Here is a 15,359-nt window from a genome sequence, read left to right on the forward strand (position 1 = left end):
TATATATATATATATTTGGTAACAAGCCATGTAATAAGAGGGTTAATGTACAGTCATCTGATGATTACTGCCAAAATAACCATCTTCCTGTCAGGGTTTTTTTTTTTTTTTGACAATGATCGCACATTACCCCTCACATTTAAACCCTGAAGATTTAAATGTGCAATAAATAATTACCTGATCATAAGATCTATGAGGAAGGTGTAGCCCTGACACATGCGGAAGTCATCCAGCAGTATCTGAGAGACATCACTGGAGTCCTTCAAGAAACAGGAGAGCCCAGCAAACATCTCCACAATCTCCAGAGGAGAGAGGTCATCTGACTGTTGCATGTTCTGGATGCACGTCGACAAGCACTCTTTCTCTATAAGAACAAATAGTGAAATGTTGGTTGTGAATTTCTAAGCACTTTTTTGCCGTCAACCAATACATTTTGTCTAAAAACAACAGCCCACATTCACATACTTTAAAGGTGGCTTTAGAGAGAACGTTTTTTAGACTCTTAAGGGCTGAAATTTGAATGCTTCTCAATTAATTGCAAAGCAATTTATTTATTTGTATTTTTGTTATGCAATAAAATACTTACAGGTAACTGTGTGTGTGTGTGTGTGTGTGTGTGTGTGTGTGTGTGTGTGTGTGTGTGTGTGTGTGTGTGTGTGTGTGTGTGTGTGTGTGTGTGTGTGTGTGTGTGTGTGTGTGTGTGTGTGTGTGTGTGCAAGTATAACTGGGTTTGTGAGTGGAAATATCTTAACAGAGGAACATCTTACAGATACAACAGACGTAATAAAAATTAATAAATAAATAATAATAAACGAATAAATTAATAAACATACCGATGACAACAATAATAATGATGATGATAATAATAGTAAAAAACAATAAAAATAACTGGAGGATGAGGAAGATATGATAATATAGCCTTTTATAAAAATACAATAATAGCAAGAATAGAAATAGAAGTAGCAATAATAATAGCAACTAGTCTTTTCATCGGCAATGAGGGGGAGGACAAGAAAGAGGACAAATAATAACAATAATAATATTAATAGCAACAACAATAATAAGGCTATTACTAATGTAGTATTGAAAAAAAAAAAAACACGCCAAACTACAGTACAATGGGCCACCAAGAAGCAGCGCTCCGGGGCCCAGGGCCCCCCTTCATCACCCAGAACACTCCCCACCTCCGGCTACCACACACACCATGCTTACCCTGTTTGTTTGCTGTGACTTTTATAAATTTTTGTCTTCCCTTTTATTTATTTTTCGCTCATGATGGACGTATATGTATGTCAGCTAGTGTGTTGCAATAAAAAAAAGCGAGACATGTAGCGTGGAACCAGCTCCTTGCAAAGCCCAGGTCACCACGCCCATGCCACACTTATATCTTGTGTATGTTATTTATTTATTTATTCATTTTATTACTATTATTATTATTATTATTATTGTTACCATCATGATCCTTATAATAATCACCAAAATCAGACAACATATTAAGCCTACCAACTGCTAAATGGGAATCAGACCTATCCATTACTCCCGATGCCGCTTTCTGGACACAAATCTGCAAAAATATCTACTTATGTCAAAAAATGCCAACATGCAACTCATGCAATATAAAGTAATTCATAGATTTCACCTAACTGGACAAATATTATTTAAAATGGGATTTACTTCTGAAACCTGCTCACACAAAATACCCCAGACACCTATGTTCACGCCATTTGGCATTGCACCTCTATTAAAAGATTTTGGGAAAGCGTTACGGACTCACTATCCAACCTTATGGGATGTCGCATCCCAGTGTCTCCTTCCCTCTGTATATTAGGTGACATATCCATAATTAATTTAAACAATACAAATAGTCAATTACTCCTAGTGGCTCTAACTATCGCCAAGAAAACTATCCTCATGAACTGGAAATCAAGGAACACCATACATATTACGTCTGAGAAAAACATATTAATAGAGTACATCACCATGGAAAACCTGTCCACCTCCATTCAAAACAATACACTAGAATAATGACGAGGAAGAGGTAACAACACTAGATAATATCAAACCTAATTAAATACTTAGTAAGGGGAAGGAAAGATAAGTTATCTCTCTCTCTCTCTCTTTATGTGTGTGTGCTTGTATGTATATATACACAAATATACTGTTACTGGACCCAAGTTGGCCGTGGCATCCCAGTCCCTGCAAAGCAATTTCTGACAATATCGCATGCAACCACCAAACATTGACCTCTAAAAACACTAAACGCACAAAAGTGACAGTTAAATGGTTATGCATCCATGCACAGCCAGCAACGGCAGAGAACCACAGTGAAAGAAGTTTGTAGTTAAATCATCACCGTGGATGTACTTGACGACATTGACGCTGAGGCCGTGTCTGGAGATGGTGGTGAGCACCTCTCCCGCGCTCTTCCTCCAGGGTAGGTTGTGGGGGGGACACCAGGAGGTGATGGCACTGAAGAGCAGCTGTAGATCATCCTTCTGGGCCAGCTCCTCTGCCGGAGACACGAAACTGCACAGCTTCACTAAGATCTGAGGAGGACAACCAGAAGAGAAAGTCACAGTTGCTGTCAAAGTGTTTCTTTTATGGGGATTTTGTAGAGAAAATGCTGTTCCTAAAGACAAACAGACCTGAACAAAGACTTTCTGTAGAAGAGCTCTGCGGTCGCCCAGAGGAAGCTCGGTCTGGGTAGCGGCAGGAGCCTCGGGCATGTGGGGCAGGTCAAAAAACAAATATAGGCATTTGACCAGCGTCGAGGGCACCGACATGGTGGTCATACAGTCCACAGTTTTCTGCAGAAGCAGAGAAGGGGAGGGATTTGAATTCACATGATGAGTAGATTATTTTTTTTTTTTTGCAAATAACTGGCAAACTGTTTAATATTTCACGATTCTGGTAACAGATCTAACGGACCCCAAACTTGTGAATGGATTTGTAAATACTCATATTAAAAAAAAACTTAAATCCTGCCTAAATCCACAATAAACTAGGTGAATTGATGAAAAGCTAGAGTATATAAGTCTTGCTTGTTTTTTGTTGTTTTGCATCTCAATAAACAGTTTTGGGTCTCAGGTGAAACCCTGATAACAAATATATATGGTAGGCCAGTGACGTCCTCATCCTCACTCTGCTCTAAAGCGGCTCAGGTGGACGTGACTGAAAGGAAATGCTGCAGGTGGGTCAGAGCTTCACTTTTCCCTGCAACAGTCTCGCCTCTGACACTAATCAGAGCAGGATCATGTTACCAGTGCCAATGAAACACTGAAGTGAGAGGATAAAATCCCATCAGACGCTTTAAGTCAAGTCAGGAAGTTATAGGATTTAGCTCAATCTAGCCAATGATTCTCTCTCTCACACATGTATAACCCAAACACTTTCATTGCAGATCCAGTCTGAACCAGTGTGTGCACACAGGCTACCACAAAAAAACATGTCTCCTCACAATAGATCAGAAATGGACATTATTAACACATTCTCAAGAAACACTTCTCATTTTTGTCAATGTTGAAAACAGTTGTGGTCAATATTTTGGTGGAAATAAATAATCATACATTTATTTAGGATGAATAAAAAGTTTAAAAGAACAGCATTTATTTGAAACAGATATTTTTTTTCTTTAATGTCTCTTTTGATCATTTTTTTTAAAAATCTTACTGAGGCCAAACTTTTGAACGATTGGGTAGTTAGTTATTATAGTTAACTTTCTTGGAGTGAATGGGTCTTAAGACAAGGCCAAAGAATCCCAGCAGTGCCAAACTTTAATGGAGGTTCCATTACATCCACTGCTTTAATAAGAATGAGACAGCAAAAAAGAAGAGACTCATCACTTCTGCATTTTCATTCCAGGAAACATACTATGTGAACAAAAAAATAAACCAAACCACTCTCTCAGTCAAAACAAATCACCCTCTCTTTAGCAAAATGAATGGCCTTTTACATTCAAAAAAGAGTTTTTTTTTAAGAAAAATTAAGGCAGGTTACACTAATAATGCCTCCTAGGCAAAATATCCATAAATAAGATCCACAGTTGGACTCCATAAAGAAGACAGTCAAGGCTTGCTATAGCTTGCTCTGTGGTAGTTTACCTCAGCACTGAAGCTACACTAGCAGATGGCGTGAAGTCAAGTCAGTGTACATTAACGATGATGTCAGACAGAAAAACACCAATAGAAGAGGGAAAAAGCAGGAGGATTTCTCACAGGCATTAATGCAAGAGGGGAGAAAAGATGAGACAAGAGACGGCATCCGTGAGGGTGAAATGAGGGTGCATTGGGAATGTAGAGCATGAAGGGCGTCCTTACAGGGAGAAAAGAAAAGACCTTTGTTGTTTCCGAGGGGCGGGGGGTGTTGCCAAGAGCACCAGTTTTTGTCTCCAACTCACAGCTTGGAATACAAACATATTTTGCCCCTCATGTTTCAACATGTTTCACCTCTCAAAACCAGACTACTGCCTGGAAAGAAAATCGTTGCAATTAATTCGAGCACATCTGTTTTATCACAAGCCTTAAATTGTGCCAAATCACCTGGATAAGCATTTCAAGAGGTCTGCATTTAGATGGTGGAAATGTGTTTTATGTACTTCAAAGAGCAGTAAGGAGATATCAACATTAACACAAGAAAGTGTTTTCATTATGTATTCCGCGTAAAGCAAAAAGAGGGTCCAAATAGTGCGAGTAAGAGAAAGGCCACAGGAAATCTACATTTTTGCATTCCATATGTTTGTGCACAGGTTCTTTTTAAAAAAAAATGTTATCGAGGTAAATTACCCTTAAGGATTATATGAACCAAAATAAATATTAGAACTGTGGCTAACAACAGACTTGAAGAAGATTTGAGTGTTGGCAAAACTTAAGCCAATGAATGAGATACTACTTTATTAAAATAGAAACAAAAACAAACAACTTACACTGCAGAAAAATAACCTTAAAATCACAAGGAGACATGAACATAAATGTCTAATTATGATAGCATATACACTACCGTTCAAAGGTTTAGGTCAGAAAGACTTTTTTTCCCTTGAAGTTAATACTTTTATTCAGCAAGGATCCATAAAATACAAAAATATTTCGCTTTCAAAGAAACACTGTTGTTTTGAACTTTCTATTCAAAGAATCCTGAAAAAGAAATGTTTTGATGGTCTTCACAAAAATGTGAACACTGATAATAAGAAATGTACCACGTGAATATCATGGCCATCGCTGTACCATGGTACTGCCACAACGCTTTTCATAAAGGATAAAGGATCTAATAGTTCCATTCTTGTGGGAACAGTAGTAACAACATTCCCATTCAGTCAATACAACACATGACTATGGGACATCCACAGACAGCCCTTGATGTAATGATACTCTGCCAATGATGTAACCATGCCCTTGTTACAGAGTAAGCACACATAGTCGGAAACTATTTCCTACTACATGACATGGATATACTGTAGCCCCCACGATGCACTGCAAAAGATATAGAAAAGCACTAGCTGCTAATGAATAGACTTCACCAGATATGATATATTCTCCTTGTTATGCATAAAATCTACATTGGCATTTCCAAAGTGCTCCAAAATCTGAGAGACCCTTTGGGCACTTAGTCAACTCTCCCTGACACAATGACCTGCCCTGGACAGGAAATCCGCACCTCTAAGGTGACTGACATCAAAAGCTAGAAATACTTCTGAAGAGCTTTTGAAGAGAGCAGGATCAGTCCTTCCTCATCTAATGAATGACATGACAGGAATATTGTCTGTTTGATCGCAACACGTTGGCCACTCAGTATAGAGAGGAAGTGCTTCAGGGAGAGAAAAACAACTAGTAATTGGAGACCATTTATGTAGAGTGCAACTGTCCACACCATTTCACAAAGTTCCCTTCAAAGAGGCCTTCATAAAGTGACCAATGACTTGGTAGCCATGGCCTCAAGCTGTGCAGGCTTGAGCAATCAACAGCTTGAGAAACGGGTCCTCGAACACAATCCTTACATCATACACCAGCAGTGGGGAAGCTGGAAGGCAAGACTTGTTCAAGCATTGTTGGAGAAGCCATCTTTCACAATATAGTGAGTATTCCTCCTCTCTCCTAATCTGGTCAAGTCCAAAATTGACTAAGACCATACTTAAGGAAATTTCAACTAGGCCTTCCTAGAACCACATGGTTCTCCAGTCTCTCAGTCTAGGAAAAGACAGTATCCATCCCTGAAAACAGAGACTTGTGTAACTTGAGATTAGGGGTCTTGTTCAGCTGTGAATCTACGATGCACATGTTCAACAAATTACACCTTTTTCTACTATTGACAAGTGTTGGGTGTTAAAAGCCCAACCTAGGATGGCTGATTCCCAAACACAATGCAGTCTATCTTTTTCATACACCACGGGACAAGGACGGGTCCTCAAAACAAAAATTTGGTAGCTGAAAACTTTGAAGAATGTGGAACACCAAGCCGATGCCTAGTTTTCCACTGTCACTAGTTGGACACCCATTGATCATTCTGAATTGGAGGAGGTGGCGGAGATCACTCTGACGAACTGTTCTGCTTAAGACTGGAATACACTACACAGTGTTTTGTTGTTCCAACCTGTACGAGTTTCTTTCTTCTGTTGAACACAGAAAATATATTTTAAAGAATGTTGGTAATCAAACAGTTGACGGTAGCCATTGACTTCCATAGTAGGAAAAAAAATACTATGGGAGTAAATAGCTACCGTCAACTGCCTGGTTACCAACATTTTTAAAATATCATTTTTTTATGTGTTCAACAGAGGAAAGAAACTCGTACAGGTTTGGAACAACATGAGGGTGAGTAAATTATGAAAAAAATATTTATATATTTCTGGGTGAACTATCACTTTAACCTCTTAACCTGCACAGATTGGCTTGATGATAATTGTAGCTTCAATGCACCTGTACCCAAGTGAGATTATATTTCATGATGTATTTTATCAAAAGATTTCACATAAAGTTCTAAGAAAATGTTTCGTTTTTTTTCTAGAAAGGTAAAATGTGGGTAAATGTACACTGGAATCCAAGCGATGCGTGTGGGTAAGGAAAATAATGGCTAAATAAAAACTGAATAAATGCTGTTCTTTTTAACTCTCTATTCATCAAAAAATCCTGAAAAAAAATTATCACAGTTTCCACCAAAAAAAATTCAGCTGCACGACTGTTCAACATTGATAATAAGAATTGTTAAACACTAAATCAGCATATTAGAATGATTTCTGAAGGATCATGTGACACTGAAGACTGGAGTAACGATGCTGAAAATTCAGCGTTGCCATTACAGGAATAAATCACATTTTTAGATATATTATATTAGAAATAAAAGTTATTTTAAATTGTAATAATATTTCACAATATTAAAGTTTTTACTGCATTTTGATCAAATAAATGTAGCCACGGTGAACATTACAGATTTCTTTAAAAAAAAAAAACTGTATCTGTATATATTTTTCTAGTGGTAATGAAATATGTTTTCATGTTTCATGCATCTTGTGATTGGTTCATCTGATGCACATTAAACATACAGACCTGTCCTGAGGAGGCCAGCAGGTTGATGGTGTTCAGAAGCATCCAGCCACGGCTCGCTTCCTCGCTCTGATTTACCTCCAGAAACTGGACAATGGCTCTGCTGGCCGCCTCTGTGGGAGGAGCACACACACACAAACAGAATCACTGACGCGTTTAACAGTCTGTGCATGTGGATCAAATCCATTTTCACACGTCAGCTTGTGTGTGACTGGCCTCATCTGGGGAAGGACGCCGAGTCAATTAGAGGTGATGACATGCAGGCGGTTTCGTTTCTCATTCATCCGTTGCTGCCTCATTTTGAGATGCAATACTGTGACACCCCAGTGAATTCACAAAGTACATGATTTACTCAGAAGAATATTATTTTCTGCTCCAACAAAAATTTTATTATATAATTTTGTAAAATCCATAGTCATTGAAAAACAATAAATTTGACATAGAGAATAAATACAATATTATTACGTTATGCTTTTTGTTTGGAAAAAAAGCAAGCGTTAAACACAAGATGTTTAATAGATGGTATTATGGTAATAAACGCTTAAGCAATTACTCATTTCATGACATACTCGGTCTGAGTTTTGTGAATCTATACAGCATATGCAGATTACATCACCAAAAATAAACATTACTGAACATCATGTGCAAAGACAAGCTGCCAACACAGTGTGTGGACAGCAGAGTAACTCTGAGCTTCCGTAAGCCCAGTCTTCCTCAGTCATAAACAAAGCTATTAAAGCGAGAACACACAGGTACAGTATAAAGCAGGTATAAACTAGTGATGCACCAAAATTTACTTATTACATTTCATCAACAAATTATATTAGAAACATAATTTGGCAAAACTTTGCAATAAGGTTTCATTAGTTAACATTAACTAACTACATTAGGTAATATGAACTAACAATAGTTCTACAGCATTTACTAATCTTAATTAATGGTAATCTCAGCATTTATTACCGTAATACATTTTTAAGATCAAAAGTTGTGTCTGTTAACATTAGTTAAAGCACAGTGAACTAAAACAAGCTAATGTTAACAAAGGATAATAAATGCTGTAAAAATATATATTGTTCATTGTTAGTTTGTATTAGTTAATGTATTAACTAATGTTAACAAAAGAGACCCATAAAGTGTTACCCATAATTCTGTTATTAATGTGCAATTTAAATGTTTGTATAACTCAGTTTGAGTGTTTATTATTACATAAATTTATTCATTCATTGATTATTAAATACATTTTATTTAGGGTTTTCGGCTATAAAAACTTCTCTGTTTATGAATAAAATTCAATTTTGGTGCATCACTAGTATAAACAGGCATAAAGTTTGTCAGGATCAACACTCTTATGTCTATGTTATTTCTATACAAATATTTATTTAATAGAAGATAAAACGTCTTTAAATAATTAAATAATAAAATATTTCATTATATAACATCAAAATTGCAACCAATTTAACATGCGTAATATGCTGATTTATGAATTAATTAATGCATTAAATGAGAGAAAAAAAGGGTGATACTTGTTTTAACCCATCGGTCATTGATTGGATCGGGAAAAGTGGGTATAACATATCAGGAAATAGATAGTTGAAGTACCTGTTGATTTATTAGACGCTCTCCGTCTGATCTCAGTCACCATTAACCTGGAAACTTGCGTCGTGAACTGCAGCAGGTCTGAAAACTTCTCATTCATGGAGCTCGGTGGACCGTTCCCAAACACCTGTCACACACACAAACACCATTTACAGAGCTCAAACAACATTTTCACGCAGTCCTTTTTTTCCCTCTATAGAGATGTGGACCTGTTGAGTTAAAGCTGAGATTTAATCAGAAATCGCTCCTTTGATGTCTAAAGAGCCGTATGCTCGGAGTTATTCATCTTTCATTGCAGCAAAGATAAGACATTCACAGGAGCTCTGAAAACTGCCCTTCAGCATTTGGCTCACAGGCCGAGTGTCCAATCAAATTAGTATAAACCACAAACATTCATAAGAGGCGCAAGACTGCCATGCTTAAATCTATCATGTCAGTCCGCTCGCTGTTTGAAGAAATCAAAATTGCGGTATTAATTCTGATTTGCATCGTTTCAGATGGGTCTATAACACTTCATGAAGTATGACAGCTTTGTAAATAGAGAGCATGTTTCATCCCACTTCTACAAGTGCTCTTAAAATGCATACAGGCTGCAGCAGGTCAGGGCTCTTTCATGCACAATGATGAGGTCATCTGCAGTGTTTCTGCATAATCAATGCTGGATGATTAGCACCATCATGCTCTTCTCCAGCCTGTGAGAGTCACTTGATATCAAAACGACTACTTAGCCATTGTAAATTAAGTAGTCACTGCTGGTTCACTTCTTCTCATTGGTTAAGTTAACATCAAAAGCAAAGTGTGGATAATTTGGTTTAATGACAGGTTTTGGGGAAAAAATCATGACACTATAGTGATTTTCTTCTGAAAGAAATAAAAAGTTTTAATGTTCTTGCTTTCAAACAATATACAATTGACTGATTATGGCACATACATATACACTACCTTTCAAAAGTTTAGGTTGGTAAGATTGTTTTGAAAGAAGTCTCTTATGCTCACCTAGGCTGCATTCATTTCAATCAGAAATACATCATAAATACAATAAAATAGTAATATTGTGAAATTACAATTTAAAATAACTGTTTTCTATTTGAATATATTTTCAAATGTATTTTATTCCTGTGATCAAAGCTGAATTTTCAGCATCATTACTCCAGTCTCCAGTGTCACATGATCCTTCAGAAATCAGTATAATATGATGATTAGGTGCTCAAGAAATTTTTCTAATTATTATTAATGTTAAAAAGACAACTTCAATACTATAAAAACATATTTTTGTGATTGTTTTTTCAGGATTCTTTGATGTTCAAAAGAGCAAAATTTATTTGTAATATAATTTTTCTGCAACAATATAAGTCTTTATATATCACTTTTGATCAAAGTCTTTAATTCTCCCCAGAAAATTCTTACTGACCACAAAATTGCGAACAGCAGTGTAAAAATTTTGATTTTCATCAAAAATGATTATGAAGTTTACAGCTGTCACATTATAGCTTTACAGTTTACAGCTATTAGTGCAACTATAATTAATGATTTGTTGTATTTTTTTTCTCTTTTTCAGAAAGAATATTGAATGAAAAACATAATATAATAATCTTAAAATATAAATAAGAATCTAATTGTTTTCTGATAAAGATACGCCGCAAAAAGAAACTCAATTTATGATAGTTTTATTTAATTGTGGGGCCTGTGAAAATGTTAGCAAGGCAAGTCATCTGATGTACCGGCACGACTGAGCCAAATGGGGGGGGTAGTAGGAAAAAGTCACCACCGGTTACATTTAGCATTAGCAGTGCAATACAATCGTGTCTATTACACGTGTCACTTCTTTTTATGCATTTTGACTTGAGAGGCTGCATCTTTGTGAATCCCACTAATTCGGTCTGCCTCTTATAAATAAATCGCATTATCCTATGCATATTAGGTGATGATGCTGTCTCTTTAAGTAAACAGCTCTCTCTCTCTCTCTCTCTCTCTCTCTCTCGCTCTCACCCGGTTGAAAACAGGCAGCATCATGTAGAGCTTCTCCTCCTGCTCCTTTTGTGTCATGTGGCGCGGCGGGTGGCAGAGCTCGGAGAAGAGGCGGCGCAGGTGCATGAGTCCCAGCGCGTTGTCCTGCGGGCTGCACTCCTCCTGCCGCGGCCTCCCCATGATCCTCTTCACCATATTCATCCTTAGAGGCTTCTTGAGGCCGAAGCCAGCCCTGAGAGAGCAGACACACAGATAAAAGAGAGGTTTTGTGAAATGGAGGAAATGAAAGGGGGAGGGGGGAGGAGGGGGAAAAATAACAAGATGTCAGGGAAATTGATCGTCGACTGTGAAAGTCCACTTCTAATGTGATGTGATATGCTAGCTTCAAATTGCAGATCAAATTCAGCCTGTTTATTTTTTGCAGTGAACTGCTTCTGTCTGAGTTCCTCTAGTGAAGATTCTGCGGCAGGTACAGAAATATTGCAGGACGAGCAAACAAAATTGGATCCAAGATATTATTTGGGTTCACTTCAAGGACACGGTGATAAAGGCAAACTTAAATATCTAAGTATAAAGCAACAAGATTTGTATAACTGTATAGACATTTTTTATCGCCACAAATAGGTCTTGACAGGAGACACCTGGGCTAAAGGTATACTCCATAAAAATTGTATCAATTGTTTTCTTTCAGTTATTATTATTATTATCATCATTTATTTATTTCCTGTGATCAAGCTTTGCTTCCTGGGCAAACAGTGTTGACAAACGGTTAACTTCCTATGCCTTACTGTGCTCCACACAGTCATGAATCAGATCCAACTAGGTAATGGTTACAGAATTTAGTAAAAACAAGCATGAACTTTACATCATCTGCTGAAGCTGGCGACCACATGGAAAATAGGACATGCATCTGACAGACATTTGCTTGAGGCAGTTAGGTGCTGTTATACAACATTTATGTTTCAGCAATGCCCTCAGCAAAAAGCTTAACATCTGTGAGTTGAAGCAGATTCTTAGACGGGAACAACCGCAGACCTCTACAGCCACTGAGAAAGTCAGCAACACTTGAAGGCGGGAAACGTGAGACGATCAAGAGCAACAGTGACTGCATCCATCTAACTAAGAATACCTGCACTGTATCCAGGCTCCTGAAGTTTTGGATATTATTCCATGTAACAAATGGTTATTATTATTGTTCTAATGTGTCTGCTCAGACTACAAGAAAGATTGTATGGCATTGTGATTCAGTAAAATTGTTTTAATAATCCAAAACTGTCCAATTAATCCAAGTAGACCAAACTTGAACAATTATAAAGTTGCTAAAATGCCACACATGGCCCAGGATTGCGGGTATTGTGCAATTTATACATTGCTAAAGGTTTCACGCTTTTAAGGGGGGAAATTCCCACAAACATTTATTCAGTTAGCTGGTTGAATGAGCAAATTAATCCACACAGATTATCAAATCAAATTAGTAATTTGAAAACTTTCTGAGATTTCACAAACAGCGAGAGTGATTCAACGCTACTGCATCTTCTCTAGAGCCCGACCGATATATCGGCGGGCCGATATTATCGGCCGATTTTAGGCATTTTCCTAACTATCGGTATCGGCATTTATAATGGCCGAAAAATGAATATTTTAAAAAATGCGGGTACGGTGATTCATGTAAGGGTGGCGCTGCCAATAAAGCACCTAAAAGCTGTCACAAGAACTGGCAAAAATAATGATTATGAATACAACAAATATAGCAAGGAGACATTTTAATTGTTTATTAATAAACAAGTGTTTTCAGTCAGTGTCAGCCAAAGATGAAGTTGACGATGCTGACTCGCGATCTTCAGTGAGCGCGCGCCAGAGAGAAATGCACATTTCATACGATTACATGAGTCTGTCTGTCTTTCGTTTTGAATTGTTCTGTTTAAAAGTAGACATTTCAATATAGATATATTTCAATTCTCAGGTCTATACGCTGAGTTTCGGTTCATGAGATGAGCTCCAGTTCACCCGCAGGCGCCTCCGTGTCGAGATTATCTATCGTCTGCTAAATTTACTTCTTATAAATTAAATCCAGGCAAATGGCTGATGAAACATTGATTAAAATTAAGATACAATTAATACAAAACGAAATTCACTTTGAAACGAAAGGTTTTGTGCTTTCTGTTTGATGTCTATGTGAAAGTTTCAAAGCATTAGTGCCGCTTTCAGAGCGCTCACGTCCGTAGTGCTGAACTGTCGCGTCTGTAACATTGTTTTTTCCTAATAAATGCAAACACGAAAAATAAAATAAAATAAAATAAAATGAATATTTTATGTAGCCTGTGGAGACTGAGAGCCAACCCTTCTTCATCCGGTGGGTAGTAGCCTACTTGTGATTTGCGCAGTGTAATTCACAGAATTGATTTCTCTGCTACAAGCCTCTGTCACGTATTGTGTGAGCTTGTGACTATTGCAAGCGCGCAGCTGAGAAGTCCTGATTATATTGTCTGCTATATTTAGGCCTTCTTCTTATTTATTAAGGCAATTGGTTGATGAAACATTGATTAAAATGCGTGGCGCGAGCGATCTCCGACAGTAAACTGATTCTGCTTTGTCTAAGGTAAACAGCTGTTGCGACGCGAACAGTAACGGCCGCGTCCGGTGTAGACACAGTGTTAAAGCTCATTCTGCCTGATAACGCTACGTTACAACATCAAGCAATATTCCAAAAATGTATATAATTATAACACTTTATATAGGGCCATTTTGCATTAAGAGTAGCTGAGTTCTTCCTCCACTGGTAGAGATTAGAGGAATTAAGAGTAAAAATAGAAGATAATAAGGTTTTGTCAGTGACACTTTTTATATATTTATTGATACAAGTTATGACTAAATTAAAAGACAAAGTCGTCGTTAGTGAAGATTATGGAACAGTATTTAGAATATAATATAATATAATATAACATGCAATGCAAACTAGTTTGGTTACAGCTCAGCTGTATAATTCTCATTCTATCATTCCCCCTGCCTCCATTACATATCTGTGTCACACAAGTGTTTGATTACCACATTTGAGTGATCATTGCAAAACGTGTTTATAAAATATATTTATTCTGTTTATAGCTACTGTGTAAAGTACCCATCAAAAGTTTGTACACACCAATAGGAAAGTGTCCAAACTTTTGACTGGTATACTGTACTATAATACACATAAATAATATTGCTACTGTATTATAATATACACATAAATAATATCGGCCGATATATCGGTCTCGGGCTTTTTTTACTCCCTAATATCGGTATCGGCATCGGCCCCCAAAAATCCATATCGGTCGGGCTCTAATCTTCTCTTTCACTTTCAAAATGTGCATGGCTTCACATCACCACATCGTCTGTACAAGCGAGCTTCACACTGCAATACTAAGGCCTTTTTTTATTTGAAAGCATTTAGTAGTGCTCACAGGCTTTCTGAGAGACGGTTTTCTGTGCGCTCTACATAAAATCGCCTCTCAAACAGCTCGCGAGTACCAAACTGAGTTCTTTTTAATGGCTTATTGCGCTTAAATGGTCAGAAACGCACAAATGATGTCAAAATGCCCATCTGGCGAGTATTCACAAACACAGTGGGTGATGTCTTAATTGAACGTAAATAATAGAAAGAAATAGAAAGAAAACACGTGTATCAGTACATTGAATCCCTGCATTAGCGCTTAAAGTGACAGCAGCATAATAAACCTGCTGCTGTCTGTCATTAATGTTAATAAAAGAACAAAAGATAGCGAGAATAATTCATCTGTATTCAATTTATTCAATTTTTTTCAATTCAAGGGTGAAATCAAGCTTCCTTGTGCTGAGTGTAAACCAACAAGCGCAACAAAATTACCCCATTGTAAAACACAAATAGCCTACATAGAGTGAGCTTACATTAAGGTGAGATAAATGTAATTTAAAAAAGCCCTGTACCCCGTGTAAAACAAAAATTGCTTAGCATTTCTCTCATGTGACCAACAGTCAATTATGGTTTTGGAAAACCCAATCATTCTTAATTTCAGGTACAGAACCAATTGCAAGATAAACACCTCAAGTACTATGATTTCTGCTGAGTAAGAAAGTAACACTGTTTATACATCAAGAGCAGTTCCTTTTCCTAGTCATTAAACATTCAGAGCTTATTTAATAGTTTATGCTGAGCTCTCAAGACATCCTTAATTAGCTTATTTCTTAATCCAACATAATAAACACAAATCAGCTAGACATAACAGTAACGCTCTTTAAACTGACATA

General features: G+C 37.1%; 1 protein-coding gene across 1 annotated transcript in view; it reads right to left on the reverse strand.

Moving 5' to 3' along the window:
• wdfy3 (WD repeat and FYVE domain containing 3) overlaps positions 1 to 15,359 on the reverse strand; it is a 77,843-nt gene that overhangs the window by 54,825 nt on the left and 7,659 nt on the right. Inside the window, exons 2-7 of the mRNA XM_077231331.1 lie at positions 11,118 to 11,328; positions 9,132 to 9,255; positions 7,536 to 7,645; positions 2,646 to 2,807; positions 2,354 to 2,546; positions 178 to 364 (exon numbers count right to left, since the gene is read on the reverse strand). Of these exons, the coding sequence (XP_077087446.1) occupies positions 178 to 364; positions 2,354 to 2,546; positions 2,646 to 2,807; positions 7,536 to 7,645; positions 9,132 to 9,255; positions 11,118 to 11,328 (987 nt within the window). The remainder of the gene's footprint in view (positions 1 to 177; positions 365 to 2,353; positions 2,547 to 2,645; positions 2,808 to 7,535; positions 7,646 to 9,131; positions 9,256 to 11,117; positions 11,329 to 15,359) is intronic.

Source organism: Siphateles boraxobius, unplaced genomic scaffold, assembly GCF_051911475.1.
Source record: "Siphateles boraxobius isolate OS27281-9 unplaced genomic scaffold, OSU_SipBor_1 16, whole genome shotgun sequence".
Classification (NCBI taxonomy): Eukaryota; Metazoa; Chordata; class Actinopteri; order Cypriniformes; family Leuciscidae; genus Siphateles; species Siphateles boraxobius.